Source organism: Sciurus vulgaris (assembly GCF_902686455.1).
Source record: "Sciurus vulgaris genome assembly, chromosome: 11".
In the NCBI taxonomy this organism is placed as follows: Eukaryota; Metazoa; Chordata; class Mammalia; order Rodentia; family Sciuridae; genus Sciurus; species Sciurus vulgaris.
The window spans coordinates 69,842,920-69,865,436 of NC_136472.1; the positions used below are offsets into that span (position 1 = coordinate 69,842,920).

Below are 22,517 nucleotides of genomic sequence, written 5' to 3' on the forward strand. Positions count from 1 at the left end.
TCTAACCTTTAATTATTATCCATATATTAAAAAAAGAAAACCAAAACTCAGAGAAGGTGCCCATGATCACATAGCTTATGTGGGGGAGGAAACAGGAACTGAATTCTCAGTCTGGTCTGTCCAACTAGAAAGTTCATGTTCTTTTCCTCATATCACTTCTGTTGGCTCTGACTATAGTCTACATTCTACTTCATATATCATGTGGTTTTTTGTGTTGCTACAAAGCCTTCAAAACTTATTTATTGGTGCTGGGGATCAAACCTAGGGTTTCACATAATGGCAAGTGCATGCTTTATCACAGAATAGTTTACATGTCTTTGCCCTATTATGAGTACCTACATTACTCCCAAATCATTTTGTCATTAAAAGGAATTCTGAAATGAACAAGTTGCATTATGGTGACATAAAGAAGAAATTCTAGAAGGAGGGGCAGGCTATTCTTCAGTATTACCGGAAATCTTATCTGCATCACTCCTTCAGCCACCTCCCCATGTCTCTGCTCTCATTTGCTCCTCCTTCTTCTGCTCTTAGGAGAAAAGCTTCTAGCTTCTCACTATTAAGTATAATGTTAACTATAAGATTTTTTGTTCCTCTTTGTTCTGAGTCTGTTGACAATTTTTAGCATGAAGGGTGCTGGGTTTTGTGAGCACTTCCATTTTGAAATGATGTGAAACACATGCAACATCCAGAGGGAGATGCTGGGAAGATGGATATATAGATCTAGTCCGTAGGAGAGGGGACTGGGCTGGGGAAAGAGCAAGGGATTCATGTAGCTACAATGTCTGAGTCATGGACATGAATGTGATTGCCAGACAAATATATGTAACCATTGGTCAGTTAATGAGCCAACTTGAACAAAAGTAATCTAAAACTATATGGTAAATACCTGTGAATTTTAAGTGTATGATCCTGAAGCTGTCCTAACTCACACCATACAGCAAATACTATTGATTGTCTACTACATTATGCACTTGCCTTGCACTCTGGTTATTTCATTTAATCCTTCCAGCTTTCAAGGTGAGTACCATTAATCCCATTATCCAGACTGAGAAAATTGAAACTCAAAGTGTCCATATCTCGCCCAAGTCAAACAGCTCATAAAGCTGACGTGAAAGAGATTAAAGCCTAAACTTTCCCCACAACCCCCCACTGCCAGTGTTTGGACATTGGTGGTTGGGGAGGGAGAGGTTAGACCGAAATGACTGCAGGAACTCTACAAAGAGGACATGGGCTGCATTTCCTGCTCTGGGGAGGCACCTGGCACGGCCTGAGGCTCAGCATGACTCCCACCAGGAGGGGAGAGCTTGCTTGGTACAAAGTACCTAGACTCTCTAGGAGGAGGGCTGCAGGTTGAAAGGGAGCCTCCAGAATTCAGGCAATGGTTTCAGAGCTGGAAGAACAGTTGCCATCCATGGGCCCTGGCCCCTCACACCTTAAGCCACAATCTTCTGCACATCCCTATTCTTTCCAACCCCCTAGGATGGACTGAGACTGAGTGCTGCTTTACAGAATTTGAATTATTTAGGTCCCAACAGCCTGAGGTGTCAATTTCAATTGCTCTGTTCCCATGGGCACAGGTGCCCCAACCCTGTAAGCTAATAAAAGGGCAAAGGGGGTGGGGCCACTGTCCTAACCCTAAGAACCCTCAGGGCTGATAACATTCCTACCCCTGGTTCTGCAGGGAGATCAACAAACTCAACTAGAGTCCAGGTGCAGAGAATGGAGGACAGAAGTCAGGGGAACTAAAACAAAAGTAGGAGAAAGGGAGTGGAAAGCAGAGAAAGATCAGAGTCAAGGAGGCAGAGACCAAGATGGCTACAGAAGAAAAGGAAATTGAGAAAGTGCAAGGTAAAGGGTACAGAGCATAGAAAGGGAGAGGAGCCAAGGCCAGAAGAAGTAACCAGCAAAGAAGGACAAAACAGCCAGTGCCAAGGGCCACATGCTGACAGTAGGGAAGGCACAAATGAGATGGTCAGATAACTAAAAGGGCCACAGAGCTTCCCAGAGGGTAGGTGGATCCATGAGAGTTCTCAGTCTTTTTCTGATTTCCAGGTACTGTCCACACCATTCTTGCTGGCTGGGCCTGATTCTGTCCTAGGTCTGGCCAGTGACCTGCTCCAACCCTGGCTGTGACATGGCCATGGAGACCCGGAACCATCACCTCTGCCTAGGCCTTCTACTCCTGCTCCTGCTCCCTACAGGTAGGAAGCCCAGTGAACCAGCCATGACCTCTCCTGCTATCGCTGCTATTGCTCCAACCCTCTCTCCAACATGGTCTCTCTTTTTTCTTTTACTTCAGTAATTTTGCTGGGAACAAGCTCTCTAAGACTGTGGAGAAAAGGGGCGCTAAAGAAGGTGAAAGGAGACATGCCAGGCTGGGTGGGAACAGTGATGTGGAGGGTGGGGGGCTTCCAGAGAGAAAGCTGAAGAAGTCGGAGGAGAACCTTGAATGCCAGGTCAGTGCTTGTCATGCAGCCAATGAGAGTCCTGAAAGGTTTTAAGCAGGTACTAGCCGGGTCAGATTTGCATATTTAAAAGTTTGATTTACAGGAGGCATGGAGGGTGTAGGAGAGGGTGAGCTTGAGAGTGAGGAGGAGGATGCTGCTATAGCCCAGGAGGGAAAAAGGGTTCTGAGATGGAGAGGAGAGCTCTGATGGATTCAAGAGATGGCTAGCAGAATTGGAGGACCTGACAGGATTTGGAGACTGACTGGATTGCAGGCAGAGAAGGACAGAAAGGATAAAGGCAGGATAATTCCCAGATTTCCTGAGGTCACTAGGGATGCAGTTTGCTGAGACAGTGAACACAAGGTAATGAGCAGATTTTAGGGGCTAGGGATGTAATTCTGTGGTAGAAACACAATCTTAGAGAATGTACCAGGCCCTGGGCTTGATCCCCAGCACCAAAAAGAAAAGTTTCCAGAGCATGGGGCAGGAGATGAGACAGGATTGTGAGAACAATGTTTAAATCAGGAAACAAGGAAAATGTGTCTCATGAAGTTTATGGGAGCTGGGTGCAGTGGTGCGTGCCTATAGTACCGGCTACTGAAGAGGCTGAGGCAGGAGAATCACAAGTTTGAGGTTAGCTTCAGCAACTTCACAAGGCCCTGTCTCAAAATATTTTAAAAGAGGGGAGGCTAGCCAGCCACGTGGCACATGCTATAATCCCAGTGGCTGGGGAGGCTGAGGCAGGAGGATCGCGAGTTCAAAACCTGCCTCAGCAATGGTGAGGCACTAAGCAACTCAGTGAGACCCTGTCTCTAAATAAAATACAAATAGGGCTGGGGGATGTAGCTCAGTGGTTGAGTGCCCCTGAGTTCGATCCCTGGTACTCCCACCCCAACCCCCAAAAAAGAGAGGAAGCTAGGCCAATCCCCAGTACAGAGGGGGGCAGGGAGACCTAGTGTGTTTTAAGACAAGATAATGCTAGGCACAGTGATATGAACCTGTAGTCCCAGCTACCTGGGAGACTGAGGCAAGAGGATCCCTTGAGCCAGGAGTTTGAGAGCAGCTCAGACAACACACTGAGACCCTGTCTCAAAACAAACAAGCAACAGACCAACCAACCAGTAACTGACTGCAGAGAGGGAATGTTCCGTACATTCGACGCTTTGGGGAAAACAGGTGAAATGCAGATGGAGTAGAAAGGTTTGAGAGACAGGAGGGTATGGATAATGGAATTCAGAACAGCTGGGTAACATTCTGCATTCCTGTTGGCCTCTTTGGGTCCCTCTAGCCTCTGTAGGAGGGCAGGCAGAATCCAGGTCCTTGGGCAGGAAAAAGTAGGGAAGATAGCATTGCTCCAGAGCCAGTCCGTGGTCCTTACTTCATTCCTCCCTAGAGGCAGGCCAGGAAGGAAAAAAGCCACAGCTATAGGGACAGAGGACAAATATTGGAAGGCTATAAAATAGTGAACTAGGTGATAAGGTTCCAGCCAGGGGTGGAGGTTGTGAGCAGAGGGCTCCTGGACCAGGGTCATGGATGGACAACCCTTCTGACCTGATCCTCCAGAGTGCTTGGGAGCTGAGGGCAGGCTGGCTCACAAGTTGTTTCCGTGGACCTCTTCGCCAACTACACAAGTGGCCCTGAGACCTGTGGCAGACACAGACCAGACTCTGAATGTGACCCTGGAAAGGTGACATTGTCCCAGATCATCGACATGGTGCGTTATGGTTGGGTACAGCTATGTAATGTTACCATGTCAAGGGACAAAAGGGTGTGAGATGGGGATTATTATCCCAACAGTCTTAATCTGTAAACATTATATTAACAACAATGATAACATCCACTAACTGTTGGGTGCCCACTGTGCCCAACACTTTGCACACCTGAACTCAATCCCTGATAAGCAGGAATTACACACCATGGAACTGCTGAGGAAAGTGAGGCCCAGAGAAGAACCTACCAAGGTGACATAGCAAGTACTGGACTGGGTACTAGACTGTATGAGCAAGTCAGTTAGTGAGTGGCTCACCAGAATCCTGTAGGTAAATATGCAAAAAGAGGACAGGATATGCTTATACAGATGTCTACTCCTTGCCCCCACCAGGATGAACGGAACCAGGTGCTCACCCTGTACCTGTGGATCCGGCAGGAATGGACAGATGCCTACCTACAATGGGATCCTGATGCCTATGGTGGCCTGGATGCCATCCGCATTCCCAGCAGTCTTGTGTGGCGGCCAGACATCGTACTCTATAACAAGTACTGCCTCCCTGGGCCCCTCCCATCTCCTAGCCTCTAGAGTTGCCCTTAGCCCTGGGTGTACACTGATCCCCCTCCCTACCACCTAATCTTGTTGCCATGCTGCCCTAGAAAACTTTCCTCTGGTACCCTTCTAAAATGCTAGGAGCTCACCGCCCCTCTAAAGCACCCCTGTTTTAGGCTGTCCCAAGCCACCAAGACTCAATGTCCCCTGGGAACCCATTATGAGATTCTGGCCAATTCTGTCTCTCAGAGAAAGATGTCTGTGGTACCTATACCTCTCTATGGCATCCTCCACCCTGCCAGACCAGCTCTGAGTCTCAGGGATTCCCAGGGCTTCTACTTCCAGGGTCTAGCCCTCTGGAAACATTCTTTTATGCCACCAATCAGTTCTGTCTCTCCCAACCAATATATGGTATTATATAGCTTTCCCGTGGCCCTCTAATGAGTTTTGAAGATTACTCCCAAGGACACTGTGTCACACCCGGTTTTGCAAAAGCCTTTTTACCCTGTCTCTGAGCTTAGAACTATCCATTTCAGACCTCTTCAGGGCATGTCCATTCTACGACCTCCACAGGCAGAACTGCACCTTATGGCACACTCTAGTAACCCAGGTCCAGTACTTGCTATGTCACCTGGTAGGTTCTTCTCTGGGCCTCCACTTTCCTCAGCAGTCCATGGGTGTAATTCCTGCTTATCAGGGATTGAGTTCAGGTGTGCAAAGTGTTGGGCACAGTGGGCACCCAAACAGTTAGTAGGATGTTATCATTGTTAATATAAGTGTTTTACAGATAAAGAGCTGTTGGGATAATAATCCCCATCTCACACCCTTTTGAGTGTGCCTCGGTGCTTGCTCTGCACCTCTGAATTAGGGGCCGCTCCTCCAGCTACAGCCACTTTGGTGAGCCTTGTCCCTACTGCCCACAGGGCTGACGCGCAGCCACCTGCATCCGCCAGCACGAACTGGTTTGTGCGGCATGATGGCGCAGTGCGCTGGGATGCACCGGCCATCACGCGCAGCTCGTGCCGCGTAGACGTGGTCTGCCTTCCCGTTTTGACGCGCAGCGCTGCGGTCTGACGTTCGGCTCGTGGGACGCATGGCGGCATCAACTGGATGTGCGGCCTCGCGGCGCAGCCGCCAGCCTGGACGACCTTCGTGGAAACGTGGAGTGGCGTGTGCTGGGCATGCCGGCTAGGCGGCGTGTGCTCACCTATGGCTGCTGCTCCGAGCCCTACCCCCGACGTGACCTTCACGCTGCTGCTGCGCCGTTCGCGCAGCGCCGCCTACGTGTGCAACCTTGCCTGCTGCCCTGCGTGCTCATCTCGCTGCTTGCACCCTCGCCTTACACCTACCCGCTGATTCGGGCGAGAGAAGGTGTCGCTCGGGGTCCACCGTGCTGCTGGCGCTCACTGTCTTCCAGCTGCTCCTAGCCGAGAGTATGCCGCCCGCCGAGAGCGTGCCCGCCTTATCGGTGAGCCGGCCAGGGCGTTGGGGAAACCCGTTTCTTTCCAGGCTGAAGCGCATGGAAGCCGTGTTTGGAGGAGAGCCACTGAGCTCCCATCCTAGCCAGGAGCGGGTTCAGGGGTTGAAGTGGCAGAGTGGCTCCGCTTAGGTGGGAGAGAGTGAGTCCTTGGAGCATGCCTCACTTTGAAGTCAAGGAGAAGCCAAGTAGGAAACCCCTCACCACTAGGGGAGGGTAGGAGACACCTTTTCTTAGGGCTTGATGAAGGAAGATCATATAATAATAGGCAAAAATGTACTGTGTGCTCCTTGTGTGCCAAGCACTCTTCTGTTTGGCAAGTTATTAACTCAGGTGAGCATATCACAGATGTATGAGGTAGGTTCTCTTGTTATCCCAATTGTATAGATAGGATTGGCAGGTTTGCCTCAGAATAATCTATGCCCATAAACTATTTGAGCCTCCGGCAGTGTGGAAAACAAGCAGAAAGCAGGTAACTTCCGTGGGCCCACTGGGAGGAATGAGAATAAGGAGAAACTGGACTATTAAACTCTTTCCTTCTTCTGTCCATGAGCTTGAAAAGTACTCAAAGCTTCTCTGGGCTTCTTCCTATTTGGGGGAAGCAGCTGGGAAACTCATGATCCCCAAGTTCGTTTGGGCCCCAATGGCTCTCTTCTCTTACAGGGAAGTACTACATGGCTACTATGACCATGGTCACATTCTCCACAGCACTCACCATCCTTATCATGAACCTGCATTACTGTGGTCCCAGTGCTCGCCCAGTACCAGCCTGGGCTCGGGCCCTCCTGCTAGGACACCTGGCAAGGGGCTTGTGTGTACGGGAACGAGGGGAGCCCTGTGGGCAGCCCAGGCCACCGGAGCCAGTCCCCAGCCCCCAGCCTCCTGCCGGCCCTCCAGCAGGACCTTGCCATGAGCCACACTGTCTGTGCAGACAGGAAGCCCTATTGCACCATGTAGCCACCATTGCCAGCACCTTCCGCAGCCACAGGGCTGCCCAGCGCCGCCATGAGGACTGGAAGCGCCTGGCACGTGTGATGGACCGCTTCTTCCTGGGCATCTTCTTTTTCATGGCCCTGGTCATGAGTCTTCTGGTGCTGGTACAGGCCCTCTGAGGGGCTGGGACTGGGTCCCAGGAAGTTTCCATAGCCACAGCAGCCACAAGATGGGATGGCAAAAGCCAGGTGGTTGATGGTCCTCAGATAATCCAGCCTGTCCTTACTGCTGCTAAGAGCCTGGGAAACTTTCTCGTCAGAACCAGCACATCTAATTTCACAATCTACAATGAGCCCTTGTGTCCATGCCTTACATAAGGGGGATCCAGAGCCTGCCACTTCCCTAATTCCTAAAGAAGAACTCCAGGAAGGATCAAGATCAAAGTACAAATTTGGACAGAACTGAATGGCCATACTCAGAACTCTTAGTGGGGAGAGAGCGGGTGATTACATAACAGCAACTGGGCATGGCAGTAACACCAGTAATCCCAGCGGCCCAGGAGGCTGAGGAAGGATTGCACAAGTTTGAGGCCCACCTCAGTGATTAGTGAGACCCTTTCTCAAAAAAGACCTGAGGAAGTAGCTCAGTGTTAAAATGCCCCTGGGTTCAATCTTCCGTGCAGGAAGGAAGGAGAAGGGTAGGAAGAGAGCCACTGACTGCATTTCCTGTCTTCATAGGCAGCTGCTGCTTTGGAGACTTGGTCTTGCCTATCCTGGCCTAGGGCTCAGGGAAGAAAATTCATGGTCTACTTTCCAGAGCAGGAGGTCAAACAGACATCCATTCCCAAAGCCTTAACCCATAATAAAGTGTGTACCTAGCATCTCCTTGATGTCCTGTCTTCTCCTGGGGACCTGTGATGGCAGAAGTCAGGGGTCTGTGTTTTCTCTAAAGACAGAAGCCTCAGGACTTACAAATCACAGCAGAAATTAACGTCTTTGCTGACGAGAAGACTGGGATTTGACTGGGACTCTCAGAGGGTCTAAAACTCTGTTTCCTCTGCTCTGACCTCTCGAATTAGATGCAGTCCGCCCAATTCCCACACACTTAGATTTGGGGAACTTGGAAGTGTCCAAAGGGGCAGTTCAGAGACCATCTTTCACAGGAGTTTGTCCCTTTCTGATTTTCACACAGTTCCAGGCATCATCTCTGTGCCTCAGACTCAGTCCCTATCCTCAGGAAGCTCACAGTCTGATATGGGAAGCATCCAGGGACCTCAGGGAGCACAGAGGCAGGACCCATAACCCAGCCAGGTGGCACAGGTCAGAGAAGGCTTCCTAGAGGAGTGAATTGGAACTTTCCAGGTGGATATGTGAGGTGTTTGAGTAATACCAGCAAGTCCCATGGTCACGTGCTTTCCTACCCAATCAGCCCCCCAAAAAGTTGAAGTCTCTTCTGTCTCCAAGTGAGTTGTTGCCTGTTCTGGAATCCTCTTGCCTCTAGTCAGAGTATCATTCCTAGCACCCTGGTGGAAGATTCAGTCCCCAGGTTCTTTATTGTGTCTCCAGGTCTGAGAGGTCTGGCAGCTTTCAGAGAAGGTCCCAGAGCCCTACAAATGGGTTTACCAGAGATCTTGGCAACACTTAATGCACACACGTGACCAACATCCTCAGGTCGGCAGAGTGTCTGGCAGGGCTGCTCAATGTCTGATGAATCAGAGGAAGCCTGGACTCTCTGGAAGGGCCCCCACCACAAGGAACTGGAGCAGCAGCAGCAGGGACCAGTCTGTGAAAAGGGAGCTTTGACCAGCCACTGCAGGGAAAGCAGAAATAGGGAAGGAGAGAGACATGAAAATACAAGATGGAGAAACTGTCAGAGTGAGCAGGACTGATACACAAAATGTAATGGAAGACAAAGAGCAAGAATTGAGGGAGTAAGGTAGAGATGTAGAGATCAGTGAGAGCTCCAGATCCCCTTCCAGTGACCATTAGGTCAAACCCCATGCCTTCTGTAGACAGAAATGAGGTGCAAGGGTGGGATGGAATGTGGGGTAGAGATCTGAGTGAGATCAAATAATGCTGAACTTGGCTCCTCTGCCCATTCCTGGTAGGAGACATGCTGGGTGAACTGTGGGGGAAACATCCTAAATTCTTCCAGTGCCTGAAATTACATTAGAATTCAAAGAGGAGACCTGAGTTGGTGGCTGGTGGCTGGAATGGCCTCTGGTCCTGGCTTTGCCACTTATTTTTTACCCTAGGCAAGTCGCTTCTATCTCTGGTCTCACTTTACTATATATAATGAGGTCCATAATCCTGTTCTGCCTCCTTCTAACAGACTATTTTGTTAGGATAACAGATGATGTGTGGGAAGGGTGGGAGCCACCTGTGAGGTGGTTCAGAGTTTGGCTCTACAGCCCCTTAGGAGCTATGTGGCAAAGGACGGTTGCTTCTCTCTGGGCCTTAGTTCTATCCTCTATAGAATGGGGTGATGACTATACCTATACTATTGGAGTGTGGTAGCATAATGGTGTGATGTATCTGGAACTCTTGGGTACTACTGTCAGGGAGAATGGGGAGAACAAAATGAGACTGGGGAGCCTTCCTGCCCATGGCCCAGAGAGCCCCAAGAGAGGGAAGGAGAAGAGACCCATATCTGGGGGCAAGGGAGTCGCTGTTTCTTTCCTGGAAGTGGCCCGATCCCTTGGAGAGAAGTGGTGGGCCCAGGTAGACCCTAGCACAGCTAGGTGTTCAAAGGAAGAGAAGGAACCCTGGTGTCCTCTGGGCCTATTTGCTTATTTACAAATAGGGAAATTGAGGCCCAGAGAAAAAACAGGTTGGTCATAGAGAAAGTTAAGGTAGAGCCTGGACTAGAATCCAGACTTCCAGCACCCAAGTCCTGTAACATACAGTAACAGGGACAGTGGATTCTGTAGCTGAAAGAAAAGACCAAAGGAGGACATGTGGGGAGCCTGACGCCCTCTCCTGTGAGGGAGGGGCAGATCCAGCCAGAGAGCAAGTGAATGTACTGCCCCAAACAACTCCCTGTACACACATAAACACCCTCTGGAAGAAGTTAGCAACCCCACAGCAGTCTAAGAGGATTCACTTGTTTCATTAAGGATATGTTTTTCCTTAAAGAAGCAACTAGGTGAAGACCTGGAGGCCCACCCCCACACTAAATCTCTTGGATGCCTGCAGCCCTTACCTGAGGTATCCAGATGACAGGACCCAGACTTGCACTTCTTGTCTGTACAAAACAAAGAGCAAGAAATCAAAGAAAGCCTCAGTATCTTGCCTGGTGGGAAGGACCCTCAGAGCTCTGGTGGTCCAGCCCTGACTTGCTTAGGAAAAGCTGGTCCATTTCCCTCTGGTTCTGGTCCATCTCCCGTTAGCCCAGGGTGGGATCTGGGCTGTTTGACTTGATCCATGAGCAGTGGGGCCAGAAGGGAGGCAGCCATCAAATCTAGGGCCCTTTCTGGACAATTTCTGCTCCTTGCTACATTCACCTCTCCTACTCCCAAGCCTTGTACCAGCCAAGGCAGCTTGTGTTCTTGGCCTGTCTTCTCTGTCAGCTCATGCTCATTATGCTTCCTGTCCAAGGTAGAACCAGAAGCCACAACAGACCATTTTAGTTGTGGTCACAGTTCTGGCCTCTATGAAAACTGGATCTTGCTCAGCCAGGAACAGCAGCACACAAACTCTTCAGAAATTAACGGGCCTATCTTCACCTCATGATTCTGTCTCTAGCCAGACCCAGGATTGGACAGGAGGGGCAACTGACACCTGCCTGACCAAGGCCTGAAATTAAACTTAGGGGTGCAACACCAGTTGCTGTCTCACTACCCCATACCCAGCACACAATTCCTATTCTGTCTTAAATCTGCTCCTAGAAATGGAAATAGGGACTTTACTCATTTTTGGCAACAGCAATCTGGGTGTTGATTTTTATAGTTCCTTTCTGGCTGGGAAAATAGTGTGACCAGGTGTGCTTGCCCCCTCAGATGGCCTATGACCCTGTCTTGATCAGGGAGCCCTCATCAGCCTCCCAGCAGGGAGGTGGCCATCTGTGGCCTAGATACCTTCAGGGACAAGAAGCATTCCACTTCAGAAACCTGTGTCTCCCCTTAATGGGGGCTAGAGGGGCTGTGCCATGACTGATCCTCCTCACTGATGTTTACTTTTAATGTACATTCTGGGACACAGAATGGGGCTTGGTTTTGCCAAAATCCCTTGTAGATCGAGAAGCCCACCTTTCTGCAGTTTTGACCCTGTGCCCCTCCTCACCTTTGATATATTCGCAATTGTATGTGCTGCGCTTGCCCAGGGCCCGGAGGTAGATGCGGGCTGGGCCCTGGGCAGGTCGGCTGGCATTGACCACCTGGAAGGTCTCAAAAGGGGGGATTAGCACCTCCTCCTCTCCAGGGAAAAAGGAGTAACCCTTGATAGGAGCCCCAAGGCAGGTCCAGATGCCAAAGAAGGTATCCTCTCCAAACTGCTGGGCTGCAACATTCTGCAGGGATGCGGAGGCAAAGCCCCCAAGTCTTACCATAGCCCCAGGCCCTGCTGGCCGGAAGCGCAGGCCGTGCACCCCTCGGTACACCTGGTGGCACCGGGGAGAATGCTGGCTTCTGCCCAGCAGCTGCAGGGCCTCGGTCAGCAGGAAGTGGAGTGTCTTGAAGGAGAAGTGGTGGAGGTAGTGAGCCCGGGAGCGGCCCGCCTCGCGCACAGCTGCATTGAACTCCTTGTGCAGGGGGCTGTTGGCTGTATAAGCCAAGAGGGCCACCCCGTGCTCATCACGGAAGCCAGGAGGTGGTGGGGGAAGGCGGGTAGGGCTGAGGCCCCACACTGGCCCCCAGGCCCGGCGCTCCTGCCATTGGCTGCTTGCCAGCGCCCAGCCATCTGCATACACCTTATTGGTCTGGAACTCCGTGTGGTTGAGATCCGCAAGGGCAGTGGTCATCGCTGCTGCACAGCCGGTGTACTGGTCATCAAAGGAGGCTGGGGCCATGTCCAGAGGTGTTTCTTGAGAGAAGAGGTCTCGTCGTGTGATGAGGTGGCTCTGGACCTGAATGGGAGGGAACGGCAATAACTGAGAGGATGAGCCCCTATGAGAATGGGGCCCTTATTATCCAGTTCTCCCCTCGATGAGATAAGGCTTGAGAAAGGCATGAAGGGCCCGTGTATACCTGGAGGGGAAGGGAGTTGGGAACGGCGGGTTGCAAGCTCCCCAAGACCCACATCGCGACTGCCCCTTGGGCAGAGCGATCCCCAAGGGAAACATCAGGCACTCCTTCTACCGTCTGTTCCTCCTTCTAGAGTTCAGAAGAAGCCAACAGCCAACCTCCCTGCTGGGCTGATGGGAAAGGTAGAGGATATCTGTACCTGAAGTGTGTCCACGAGGCCAACGGACACAAGTAGCAGAGGCATCACGGCAAGAATCTGCATATTGGAGGTGACTCTGGGCAAGTTGCTGTGTCTTTTTCCTCATCTGGAAAATTGTAGTGTTAATCTATACAGTTTAATAAATGCTAATTGACACCTACTGTGTGCCACTCCCTGCACTTGGCACAGAACCCCCAAGATAGAAATGAAGGCTCAGAATAGAGAGAGAGAGGATTCTTCTTGCTGGAAGGAGCATGGGAGACTTTCTGGAGGAAGAATGAATAATAAGACATCAGCAAGTTGAGACTTGGAGAGAAAGAGTTGGGTCTTGAGGAGAAAAAGGAGTTTGGGGCAGCAGGAATGGAAAGAGTAAAGGTACCAGAAGGAGGAACTTTGAGGATGAAGAGTGGATGCCATGTTATCTAGTCTGGCAGTTTGTGGGGGTGGGAATGTTGGGAAGACGGGCGTGGTGAGAGGACCCGGCTTCACCTCACCTGGGATGTGAGGTAGTTCCAGGAGCAGTCAGCAGGTGAGGCCATAGCAGAAAGCAGAACTCTAGGACAGACAAAGCAGGGCCTGGGGGTCCAGAGGTCCTTCACTCTCTTTGCAGATCTCTTGTGCACTGAGCCCTCTTCTCCCAAACCTCAGCTGCTTCCAGTGAGGGACTAATAGAGACCCCTGGGCACTGGGGGAGGAAAGTGTACAGAGGGCATCCACCTCCCCTGGGAAGCGGGTGAACCACGACTGAGGGCCCAAAGTGGCTCTGAGAAGAGGCTGTCCCAGCATTGGGTCAGGATCAGACAGGTGGTCTCTAAGTCAGGGCTGCTGCTACTGCGCTGCTTCTTTCTTCTTCCTTCTTCCTCTTTTTAGTTATTTTATTACAAAGTAATATGGGCTTGCTGCCAGTGAAGTAAGTGTATGAATCACAAAGTCCAAGTTCCCTTTCTTCTTTCTCTCTCAGCACAATTCCTTCCCACTCTAACATACCTCTGCCAGTGGGGAGAGGTGACTAGTGATAGGGTGTTTGCAGGACCTTTCTCAGAGCATATACAAATAATATATTTAAATGTACATACATAGTTTTCTGTACACTGCTGATTTAATTTATTATTCTTATTTTGTGGTATAGGGGTGCTCTGCCACTGAGCTACATTCCCAGCACTTTTTTTTTTTTTTTTTTTTGGTACCAGGGATTGAACCCAGGGGTTCTTAACCACTGAGCCACATCCCCAGCCTTCTTTATATTTTATTTTGAGACAGGGTCTTGCTAAGTTGCTTAAGGCCTTGCTTAGTTGTTGAGGCTGACTTTGAACTTGTGATCTTCCTGCTTCAGCCCCAAGTCACTGGGATTACAGGTGTGTGCCACTGTGCCCGGTTTATCCCTAGAACCTTGAAAATTTTATTTTGAGAGGATCTCACTAAATTGCTGAGCCTGGCCTCAAAAAAAAAAATTTTTTTTTTTTTTTTTGGGTGCTGGGGATCGAACCCAGGGCCTTGTTGGCCTTAAATTTTTGATCCTCCTATCTCAGCCTCCCAAGTTGTTGGAATTATAGGCATGCTCTACCACAGTGCTTGCCAATAGTTCTCTTTTTTTCTTTCTCAGAATTGGGGAGTGAACCCTGGGCTTCACACATGCTAGGCAAATGCTCTACCACTAAATGACATTCCCAGTTCTTCCAGCCCATTTCATTTTGTGGCAGGATCTTGCTAAGTTGCCAGGCTGGCCTCAAACTTGTGATCTTTGTGCCTCAGTCTCCCCAGTAGCTGGTATTACAAGCATGTACCACTGAGCCCCACTTGTTTTGGAAACATGCTTGCACATGCACATTCTATCACCTTTTCCCCCCCAAGAAACAATATATCATGGATTTCCTTCCATGTCAGTATACACATATCTACCCTGTTCATTATAATGGCATTATGGTGCATTTCATGGTATAGTTAAATCATATGATGAATACTTAAGCGTTTTTCCTAACTTTGAATATTATACTTCATCTATAGTGAACATTCATGTATATAAATCCTTGTCTACTTGTGTGCATGTTTTTATAGGAAATATTTCAAGAAAATGATATTTAAAGAACATGAGTGTCTTTAGTTTTGATAGGCATTGCTAAACTGTCATCCAAAAAGGTACCACTTTGTCCCCACCAGAAATGAAGGTGAGTGCCCTTTTTTCCACATTGTTGCCAATGCTGGATATTATTGATCTCTTTTAATTTTTTCATTTTAATTAAATGAATATTGGTTTGGAATATGGTTGGAAATGTTATGCTCATGTTACCATCACCACAATCAAAGTAGACCTCAAAAAGTTTTCTTCAGTCTCTTTGTTTTTTTTAAAAAAATATTTTTTAGTTGTAGATGGATACAATACCTTTATTTTATTTATTTATTTTTATGTGATGCTGAAGATCAAACCCAGTGCCTCACACATGCCAAGGAAGTGCTCTACCACTGAGCCACAAACCCAGCCCTCCCTTTGCTTTTATTTCATTTCATTTTGTTTTTGTTTTTTGTGTGGCAAGAACACTTAATATGAGATCTAACCTCTTAAATTCTTGAGAACCTAGTACCCTATTTTTAACTATAGGCACTATGTTGTACCAAGTAGACTTTAAAGTCTCCTTTTACTCATTGTAGTTCCAGAACACAATAGATGCTCACTAAAAATGTATTGAATGAGTGATTAGTTTGGAGAGGACATGGTGATTTCCATTTAGAAAATATGAACTCTCCAGGGGCAGATGTCCAAGATGAGCTGAATGATGATAAGAGACATTGAGCCAGGTGGGTGGTACAGCCCTGTGATCCCAGCTACTCAGGAGGCTGAGACAGGAGAATCATAAGGTCAAAGCCAGTCAGCAAGATTCTGTCTCAAAATTTTAAAAATTTTTTTTAGTTGTTAATGGACCTTTACCTTTATTTACGTGTATGTAGTGCTGAGAATAGAACCCTGTGCCTCACACATGCTAGGTGCGTGCTCAACCACTGAGCCACAAACCCAGCCTTCAAAATTCTTAAAAAGGGCTGAGGATGTAGCTCAGTGGTAGAGTGCTTACCTAGTATGAGGGAGGCCCTGGGTTAAAACCCACACATTGTAAAACAAAACAAAACAAAAAACTGTAGTTACCAACTAATGCTGGGCACCACAAGGACCCCTCCTGGGATTCCTTCCCCTTTCCTCATCCACACAAACCCCATGCTTAGGCCTGCACTTGCCTCCTTGGAGGCCTTCCTAACTCCTCTGTCACCCCTCTTAGATTATCATGAAGCAGGAGAGCACTTTCTCAAGCACAGCTCTGGTCATCTTCCTAACCTGCTTTAAAAACCCCTGTGCCAAAACTGACTGGAAGAAATATCTCAAAAAGCACAGTAAAAAAGCAGAGATGAAAATTATGACCATAGAGATGAGAACATGTCTTTAAAAAGAAAAGCAGAAAAAATAAAATCAAACATCCCTGAATGCCCTCAGGATAGAGTATAACCTCTGTATCCTGGTCTTTGAGGCTCTCTGTACCTCTTTAGCCTCCCGCCCCACCACCTCTGCTTGACTTCTGCTGTACAGAGCAAAGTTCCAAGCAGGGCCCAGCTGTTTCCCCTCTTCTTGGGACACCCTGCTCCTGGCTATTCATTCTTCAAGGTTTAGCCCAGAGGCTACCTCCTTCAGGGAGCCCACTGACTTCTCTGGGCTCCCCCGTGGCACTCTCCTGTCCTCTGTCACTGCCCTAAGCATACTAAGCTGCCCTCATGTATGCATTTCTCCCCTCATGGACCATGAGCTGCTTGTGGGCAGAGATCAGGTTTCATCCATTCTGTGTCCCCTGGGCTCAGCCCAAGACCAGGCACAGGTGAGACCCCCCAGAAGGATTAGGAGAGTCTGAGAGGCTTTGGGGGAGAATACTGCAGAGCAGGTAGATGGCTGACCTGGTGACCAGTGTCAGGGGGAGATGGGAATAGAGGTCAGAGGGAGTGGGATGACAGAGGAAGCGAGGAAGTGGAGATACTGGGCAATCCCTTTTCAGTCAAGGGAGCTGCACTTCCTCTGCCCTTCCTGTCATCCTGTTCATTGCAATCCTCTTGTCAGTTTCTCCTCTTCCAGGCTGAACATTCCCTTCCCCAAGAATCCCAGATTTTCCCATGACCACAAACCTTTCTTAATATCCCAAACCTCTCCATCAAATGTTCCCTAAAACTTTTTCATATGACTCCTAAAAATTCCACTGAGTCCGCAAATTCACCTCAAAAAACTTTCCCTGACTCAACAACCAGGAGGAGGTGTGGTTGTCCTTACCTAGGCCTTTTCCAGGGTGGGATGCTGTTGGTGGTCTCCTGTGATGGTCACCAGGGGAGGAGAAGGACAGATTTCTCCTTTATATTGTCAATTTCCCACCCCTCCTACTTCCCACACACAGACAGCTGCTCAGAAATGTGACACTCCCCCTTCTATTTCTGGATGTCTCCTCAAGGCTTAGGAACACTAGTCTCTGCCCAGTCTGGGCCAGTGCTCTGCCCATGAAAAAAGGAATCAATAAAGGGCTGAGGCATGGAGGATTTTGACTGGAAAAACTACCTCCTTATTGGGTTTGGTCCTGTGCCCTGGTTGCCCAAGGAGGAAAAAGAGAGGGTGGCCTCCTCCTTGCATTTCATTCCTTTCTGGGAATATCAAGACTCATCTGAGGTGCACAGAGAGGTTCAGCATAAGGAGATTGGATTCTAGGTCTCAGTTCCAACCCTGATTTGCCCTGTGATCTGGAAGGACATTCTGCCCCACTCAGGACCTCTGTCCATCCCTTGGTCCTTGTGAGGGCTCTGGGTTCTAGGATGGGAGAAGCAATTCCTCAAAGCCAGAGGGTGGAGAGAGGACAATGCAATGATTCCAGTAAGTCTGGTCCTCAGGACTGTCTCAACAGGTCAAGATGTCCCCACTGTATCTTCTGTCTCAGCAACTGCAAACACTCCAGTCTTTGCAGGGAGAGGGGCAGGCAGGATATGTAGGCAAGGTGCTGTTTTTCACAATTATGGTAAATGGTAGAATGCATCTTGATTCTCTCACCTGGAAGGGCCCCTGGGTGGTTAGTCTCATTGGAAAGGAGCAAGTAGAACTTTTCTTGAAGTTATTCCCCTAATACTCAATCTGTTTGTGGGGAAGCACTATTTCCATCTCCCTCCCTACCTGCCCCCATTACCTGGACACATTTTGTCATCTTCTTTGGACTTTAGGAAGGGTTTGGGGAGAGAAAAAAGGATTCTAGGTGAAGGAAGCTCTTTATTTGTTGGACCACCTGAAGGGGTGGAGCAGGGCAGGGATGAGACAAATTAGTGAACAAGACCAGGGGTAGAGACCTTTGGATAGATCTAACCTCGAATGCCCACCCCAGCCCCAGAAGAGTGGCCATCTCTTAAATCTGGAATTCAGGACCCCGCCTCAGGGGGAATGACATTACCTCCCCTCCAGTTCGGCTGTCGAAAGCTCTTCCCTGAGCCATTTACTGATTAGTCAGGCTGTGCCCCTTCTCTCATTACCTCTACTTGGGCATCCAAAACTGAGCCAGGTTATTTATAGATAAGCTCACAAGGGTGGGAGGGAAAGCTAGTGTTTACAAACATGGGGTCACCTGAGTCTGAGAGATCCAGAGAAAAAGGATCTAGAATAAGGAGGAGGCTGGGGCTGGACCCAGAGGATCTGAGGCCAAAGCTCTGCATCTGGTCGAACCCTACTGATGGAGAAGAGGCAGGGAGTCTTTAGAGAAGGGAGGGAGGGGGTGCTGCTGAATGCTGGAACGCGAGACCCAACGCGTGGGTCATATGCAAATTGTACGCAAACCAGCGAGTGCTCAAGTCACCACTTCTTAGCAACCAGGACCCTAACGGGGCGACCCTCTCCCGGCTCCTGGCCTGGAGGTCTGGGGCCCAGGCCCAGCTGGGTCAGGGCACACTTGAGGGGGAGGCCGAGTCTCAAGTTCCTCCCCCAGCCCTGGCCTTGCTCGGGACCAAAAAGGGTCCTGGAGAAAGAACGTACAGTCTTCGGGCGAGGCAGTTTGGGCCTCGGCTCCTTACCCCGCCACGTATCCAGCTCCCCACGCCCGGGTCTGTAGTTGCGGAAGACAGGTGTCAGGTTACAGCTCAGGGGCTATAGTTAGCCACAGAGACTTTGTTTAGCAGTCGGGGGACAGCGTTGCGCCCGCTGGAACTTTAGCCCCTTCTGGGTTCCTTCCCGCTTTCTGCCTCCACAACCTCCAGGTGGGTCCTGGGTCCCCCAACCCTTCCTCACATCTCCAGGTGGAGCCATATGATCGCCCTACCTTCACCGTCTCAATAAAAAAGGGTGGGGGTAGGGGCTGTGGCTCAGTGATGTATTCTTGCCTGGGGTTGGGGGGAAGCCACGAGACAGGAGACACCGAGTGCGGGGGCGTCTGGTAGTCTGGGGAGCGGAGACTCAGGGGTGTGCAGGGGACTGCAAAAATTCAAGGCCCCGCCTACTCTTAGGCCCGCCCTTGGCCCCGCCCTCGCCCTGCCCTGCCTGGACCCCAGTCCTGGACCCCTCCCTGTCCTGGCCCCGTGACCCCCGACGCTGCAGGAGGAAGAGTCCTTCAGTCCATCAAAGCCAGGACTCCTACGCTGCGAGTCTCATCTGGGTCTCATCCTCCTAAGACTCCCCCAGGGATGATGCTGGCAGCTCTGCTGATCGCCCTCAGTTACCTCAGCTTCAATACCCTCTGGCAGGTAACTCTGAGGAACACTTCCTTGCTGCAAAAGGGGAAGTTGCGGGCAGACCCCAGAAGATAGTTTGAGGGACGAATCCTCAAAATTGTCTCCCAAGGACTCATTCCAGGGCTGGGGATGTAGCTTAGTTGGTAGAGTGCTTACCTTGCAAACACAAGGCCCTGGGTTCAATCCCCAGCACCACCAAAAAAAAAAAAAAAAAAAAAACAAAAAAACACCAAGGACTCATTCCTAGGATTCTTCTCCTCTCAGTCCTCTTCCTTTGAGGAACTTTCATCCCTGAGGAGAATCCCAGGTTCCCATCTCCTTTCCAAGAATTGCCCATGTGATCCTCCCTCCTTCATGTCACCCTTCCCTAGGGATCACCTCCAACTTTCTCCTCCTCACTTTTCATCTCCCACCATGTTCAGCCTATGCAAACTCCACCTGTGCCCTTCTGTCCAGATAAACCCTCCTTGGACCAGGGCTTAACCTCCCCACGACCACCCCCAAGTTTGGGATAAAGGCTTTTAATCTCAAAGTTGACAATGATTTGGTGTGGTGTCTGAGTGCCTGTGAGCGCTTCCAGAAAGATGAGAGGGAAGAGTCTGAGGAGGATGGAGACAGGATCAGGTAATTGGATATGGACTGTGTGTTCATCACCTGCATACTGAATCTTGGAGCCAGAAAAGTGCCTGGAGTCATTTAGCCTTATCTCCCACTGAGTGCAGGAAACTTTCCAATGACAAGATGACCCCTTTAGGTTACACTGAAGTGATCTTTATGCTGTCCTCACAACGACCCTGTGAGGTTGGAAGTATCCTCAGTTTATAGGCAGAGAACCTGAATCCCAGAAAGGTTGAGACTTCCTCAATGTCACAGCTAGTAGGTGGTGTTTGGACCCATGTCTGACTCAAGTGCTGCATGTTATTTACACCTCCTTGGGCCCTTGCCAAATTGCAAGCACCAGTTTTCTGGTGCAGAAATGAGATTCTGTCTGTATTTCTGAACTGACCAGCCACCAGACTCTTTGTCTAGAGTTCTGAAATACTCTTTCCTATGTGGCTCCTTATATCCATAGGCCTATGCTGTTTCTATTCTGCCCCTGGGCCTGGCTCCAGACACCTTCGATGATGCCTATGTGGGTTGCTCAGAGGAGATGGAGGAGAAGGCAGCCCTCCTGCTGAAGGAGGAGATGGCTCATCACATCCTGCTTCGGGAATCCTGGGAGGCAGCCCAGAAGGCCTGGGAACATCGTTGTCAAGGGCTCACTCTGCCCCTTGGCTTCAAAGCCCAGCATGGAATAGCCATTATGGTCTACACCAACTCATCTAATACTTTGTACTGGGAGCTGAATCAGGCCGTGCGGATGGGTGGTGGCTCCCGCGAACACTACATGAGGCACTTCCCCTTCAAGGCCCTGCATTTCTACCTGACCAGAGCCCTGCAGCTTCTGCGGAGCCATGGAGGCTGCAGTGGAGAACCTGGGGAGGTGGTGTTTAGAGGCGTGGGCAGCCTTCACTTTGAACCCAAGAGGTTGGGGGACTCTGTCCGCTTAGGCCAGTTTGCCTCCAGTTCCCTGGATGAGGCAGTAGCCCACAGGTTTGGTAATGCCACCTTCTTCTCTCTAAGGACTTGTTTTGGGGCCCCTATCCAGGCCCTGTCTGTCTTCCCTGAGGAACGTGAGGTGCTGATTCCCCCCCATGAAGTCTTCTTGGTCACTGGGTTCTCCCAGGATGGACCCCGGAGCCTAGTGACTCTCTGGAGCTATAACCAGACGTGCAGCCACTTTAACTGCGCATTTTTGGGTGGTGAGCTGTGCATGGGGGATGCAGGACTGGCAGGGTGGGTGAAATAAGCCAGGACGTCCTTAACACAGTTCCCAGAGCCTTCAGGAGACCCACTTGGTTTCACTTGATGAAAATTGGAGGCTAGAAGTCAGCTGGAGTTATTATCCTCTGAGACTCAGGTTCTGCCAGGTCCTGTGTTTTCTAGATCTGTGAACATTTTCAGATGATTCTATGTGTCATCTGTGGCTGGGGATGTTTCTGTGTAGTAGAGCATTTGCCTAACATTCATGAGGCTCAGGGTTCAATCCCCAGCACTGCAATGACAAGGTTCCATCTGCTCTAGTATAACAGACCAAAGGGAACTTGGTTAGGGAGGTTATCCCGCAAAGGAAACAGACAGGAGTACTGCTTCAGATCTCAGTGGCCCCAGGCTTGATGGGTTGACAGGACACAAATATGCTACTCCCAAGTGATGAGGCAGGGACAGAATGGAAGAGTGACTGGGTATGGGTGGGAGCAGAGGTGGAGAGGCAATCTGGAAGGATTTCCTGGGGGAAAGAGAAGAAAGAAAAGTCAGAAGTTTGCCTTTAAGTGAAGGAAAAGATGGGTTCAGAGGGAGAATGGCCCTGCCAAGGCCTGGTGGGAAGGACATTTGGAGTGTGAGTTTGTCTCACCTGCTGTCTATTGCAGGGAGAAGAGGCGGGGCTGTGTGCCTGGACCAGGTGAGTTGCCCTCCTGCCACCTCTCAGCTGCTTCAACTCCCCCTGGACCTGCTGGCCCCTTCAATTTCTTTTCTTTTTCCAGCAGTAGAGCAGCCAGAGTCTCCTTCCAAGGGGGACTTCTCTCTGCTTTCCCAGAAGACCCTACTCTTGGCCCCTGAAAGGTTCCAGCTCTCAAGAGCTGGGCCCTGAAAGTCCCCCACACCTGCCACTTAGGAATCCTGAAGAACTGGTGAACTTCATATGAAGAAGAGGGCTTCAAATAGCCTTGAGAAGCAAGACCGTGGATTTGGACCCACCCCCAGAGCCATCTCCCAAACAGGGTGTGGGGAGACCTGAGGCATGGTAGGGTTGAGGGAGCCATACTATCTGGTGGGACTTCCTTGGAGAAGCAAGGGACATATCATGATGGCACCTCAATTAAATGGTGTTGTAGCATGGAGGACATGGAATTGTATGATTGGTTTATTCCATGAGACTGGACCATCTGCCCTTGCCAAGCTCAGGGACTGAGGAAATAAAAATAATACTTTATGATCACTCTGACACATGGTCTCCTGTCAGCCCCCTGTCACACACCATATCTTGCAAACCCAGAAGCTTTAACACCCAGAGGGGCCTCACAGCACCCATGAAGGCAGGAAAGGGAACAGATGGATTCCTCAACCCTGTTTGTCTGATGAGGAATACAAGGCCAAGAAGGACTTAACTTGCTCAAGGTCAGATAGGTAGTATTGCAGGCAAACCTCTTGCTTCCAAGGCCTCCTGCCTACTAGTCCAGAGCTCTTTTCCACCGAAGATATGA

The 22,517-nt window shown here is 49.9% G+C and overlaps 3 protein-coding genes across 13 annotated transcripts; 2 read left to right on the forward strand and 1 right to left on the reverse strand.

Moving 5' to 3' along the window:
• The first annotated feature begins 631 nt into the window (after window positions 1–631).
• On the forward strand, window positions 632–7,297 carry CHRNA10 (cholinergic receptor nicotinic alpha 10 subunit). The gene is given in 14 exon segments (XM_079103768.1): window positions 632–1,848; window positions 2,053–2,201; window positions 4,011–4,054; window positions 4,057–4,080; window positions 4,082–4,132; window positions 4,135–4,161; window positions 4,549–4,703; window positions 5,631–5,754; window positions 5,757–5,939; window positions 5,941–6,003; window positions 6,006–6,039; window positions 6,042–6,166; window positions 6,169–6,175; window positions 6,848–7,297. Coding segments are annotated over 13 exon segments (1,353 nt in total). The 5' UTR covers window positions 632–1,848; window positions 2,053–2,134; the 3' UTR covers window position 7,297.
• Window positions 7,298–7,302: 5 nt separating this feature from the next.
• On the reverse strand, window positions 7,303–16,868 carry ART1 (ADP-ribosyltransferase 1). Of its 5 annotated transcripts, none has more exons than XM_079103763.1 (6): window positions 16,793–16,863; window positions 12,990–13,528; window positions 12,496–12,601; window positions 11,660–12,178; window positions 10,319–10,360; window positions 7,303–8,926 (listed from the first exon to the last, which is right to left on the reverse strand). In XM_079103763.1, exons 3-6 carry the CDS (start codon window positions 12,556–12,558, stop codon window positions 8,618–8,620), a joined length of 933 nt encoding a protein of 310 aa, XP_078959889.1. In that variant the 5' UTR covers window positions 12,559–12,601; window positions 12,990–13,528; window positions 16,793–16,863; the 3' UTR covers window positions 7,303–8,617. The 5 variants fall into 5 exon arrangements, with proteins under 5 accessions (XP_078959889.1, XP_078959885.1, XP_078959888.1 ...); XM_079103759.1 differs by having other exon boundaries at window positions 8,697–8,926; window positions 11,398–12,178; XM_079103762.1 differs by having other exon boundaries at window positions 8,697–8,926; window positions 11,398–12,178; window positions 12,990–13,050; window positions 16,793–16,833.
• Window positions 16,869–18,626: 1,758 nt separating this feature from the next.
• Window positions 18,627–22,414, forward strand: ART5 (ADP-ribosyltransferase 5). 7 transcript variants are annotated; one of them, XM_079104865.1, is made up of 6 exons: window positions 18,641–18,741; window positions 18,988–19,224; window positions 20,285–20,695; window positions 20,861–21,014; window positions 21,683–21,715; window positions 21,798–22,414. In XM_079104865.1, exons 2-6 carry the CDS (start codon window positions 19,165–19,167, stop codon window positions 21,902–21,904), a joined length of 765 nt encoding a protein of 254 aa, XP_078960991.1. In that variant the 5' UTR covers window positions 18,641–18,741; window positions 18,988–19,164; the 3' UTR covers window positions 21,905–22,414. The 7 variants fall into 7 exon arrangements, with proteins under 7 accessions (XP_078960986.1, XP_078960990.1, XP_078960991.1 ...); XM_079104860.1 differs by having other exon boundaries at window positions 18,627–18,741; window positions 19,079–19,224; window positions 20,285–21,014; window positions 21,798–22,409; XM_079104859.1 differs by having other exon boundaries at window positions 18,642–18,741; window positions 20,285–21,014; window positions 21,798–22,409.
• Window positions 22,415–22,517: the final 103 nt, after the last annotated feature.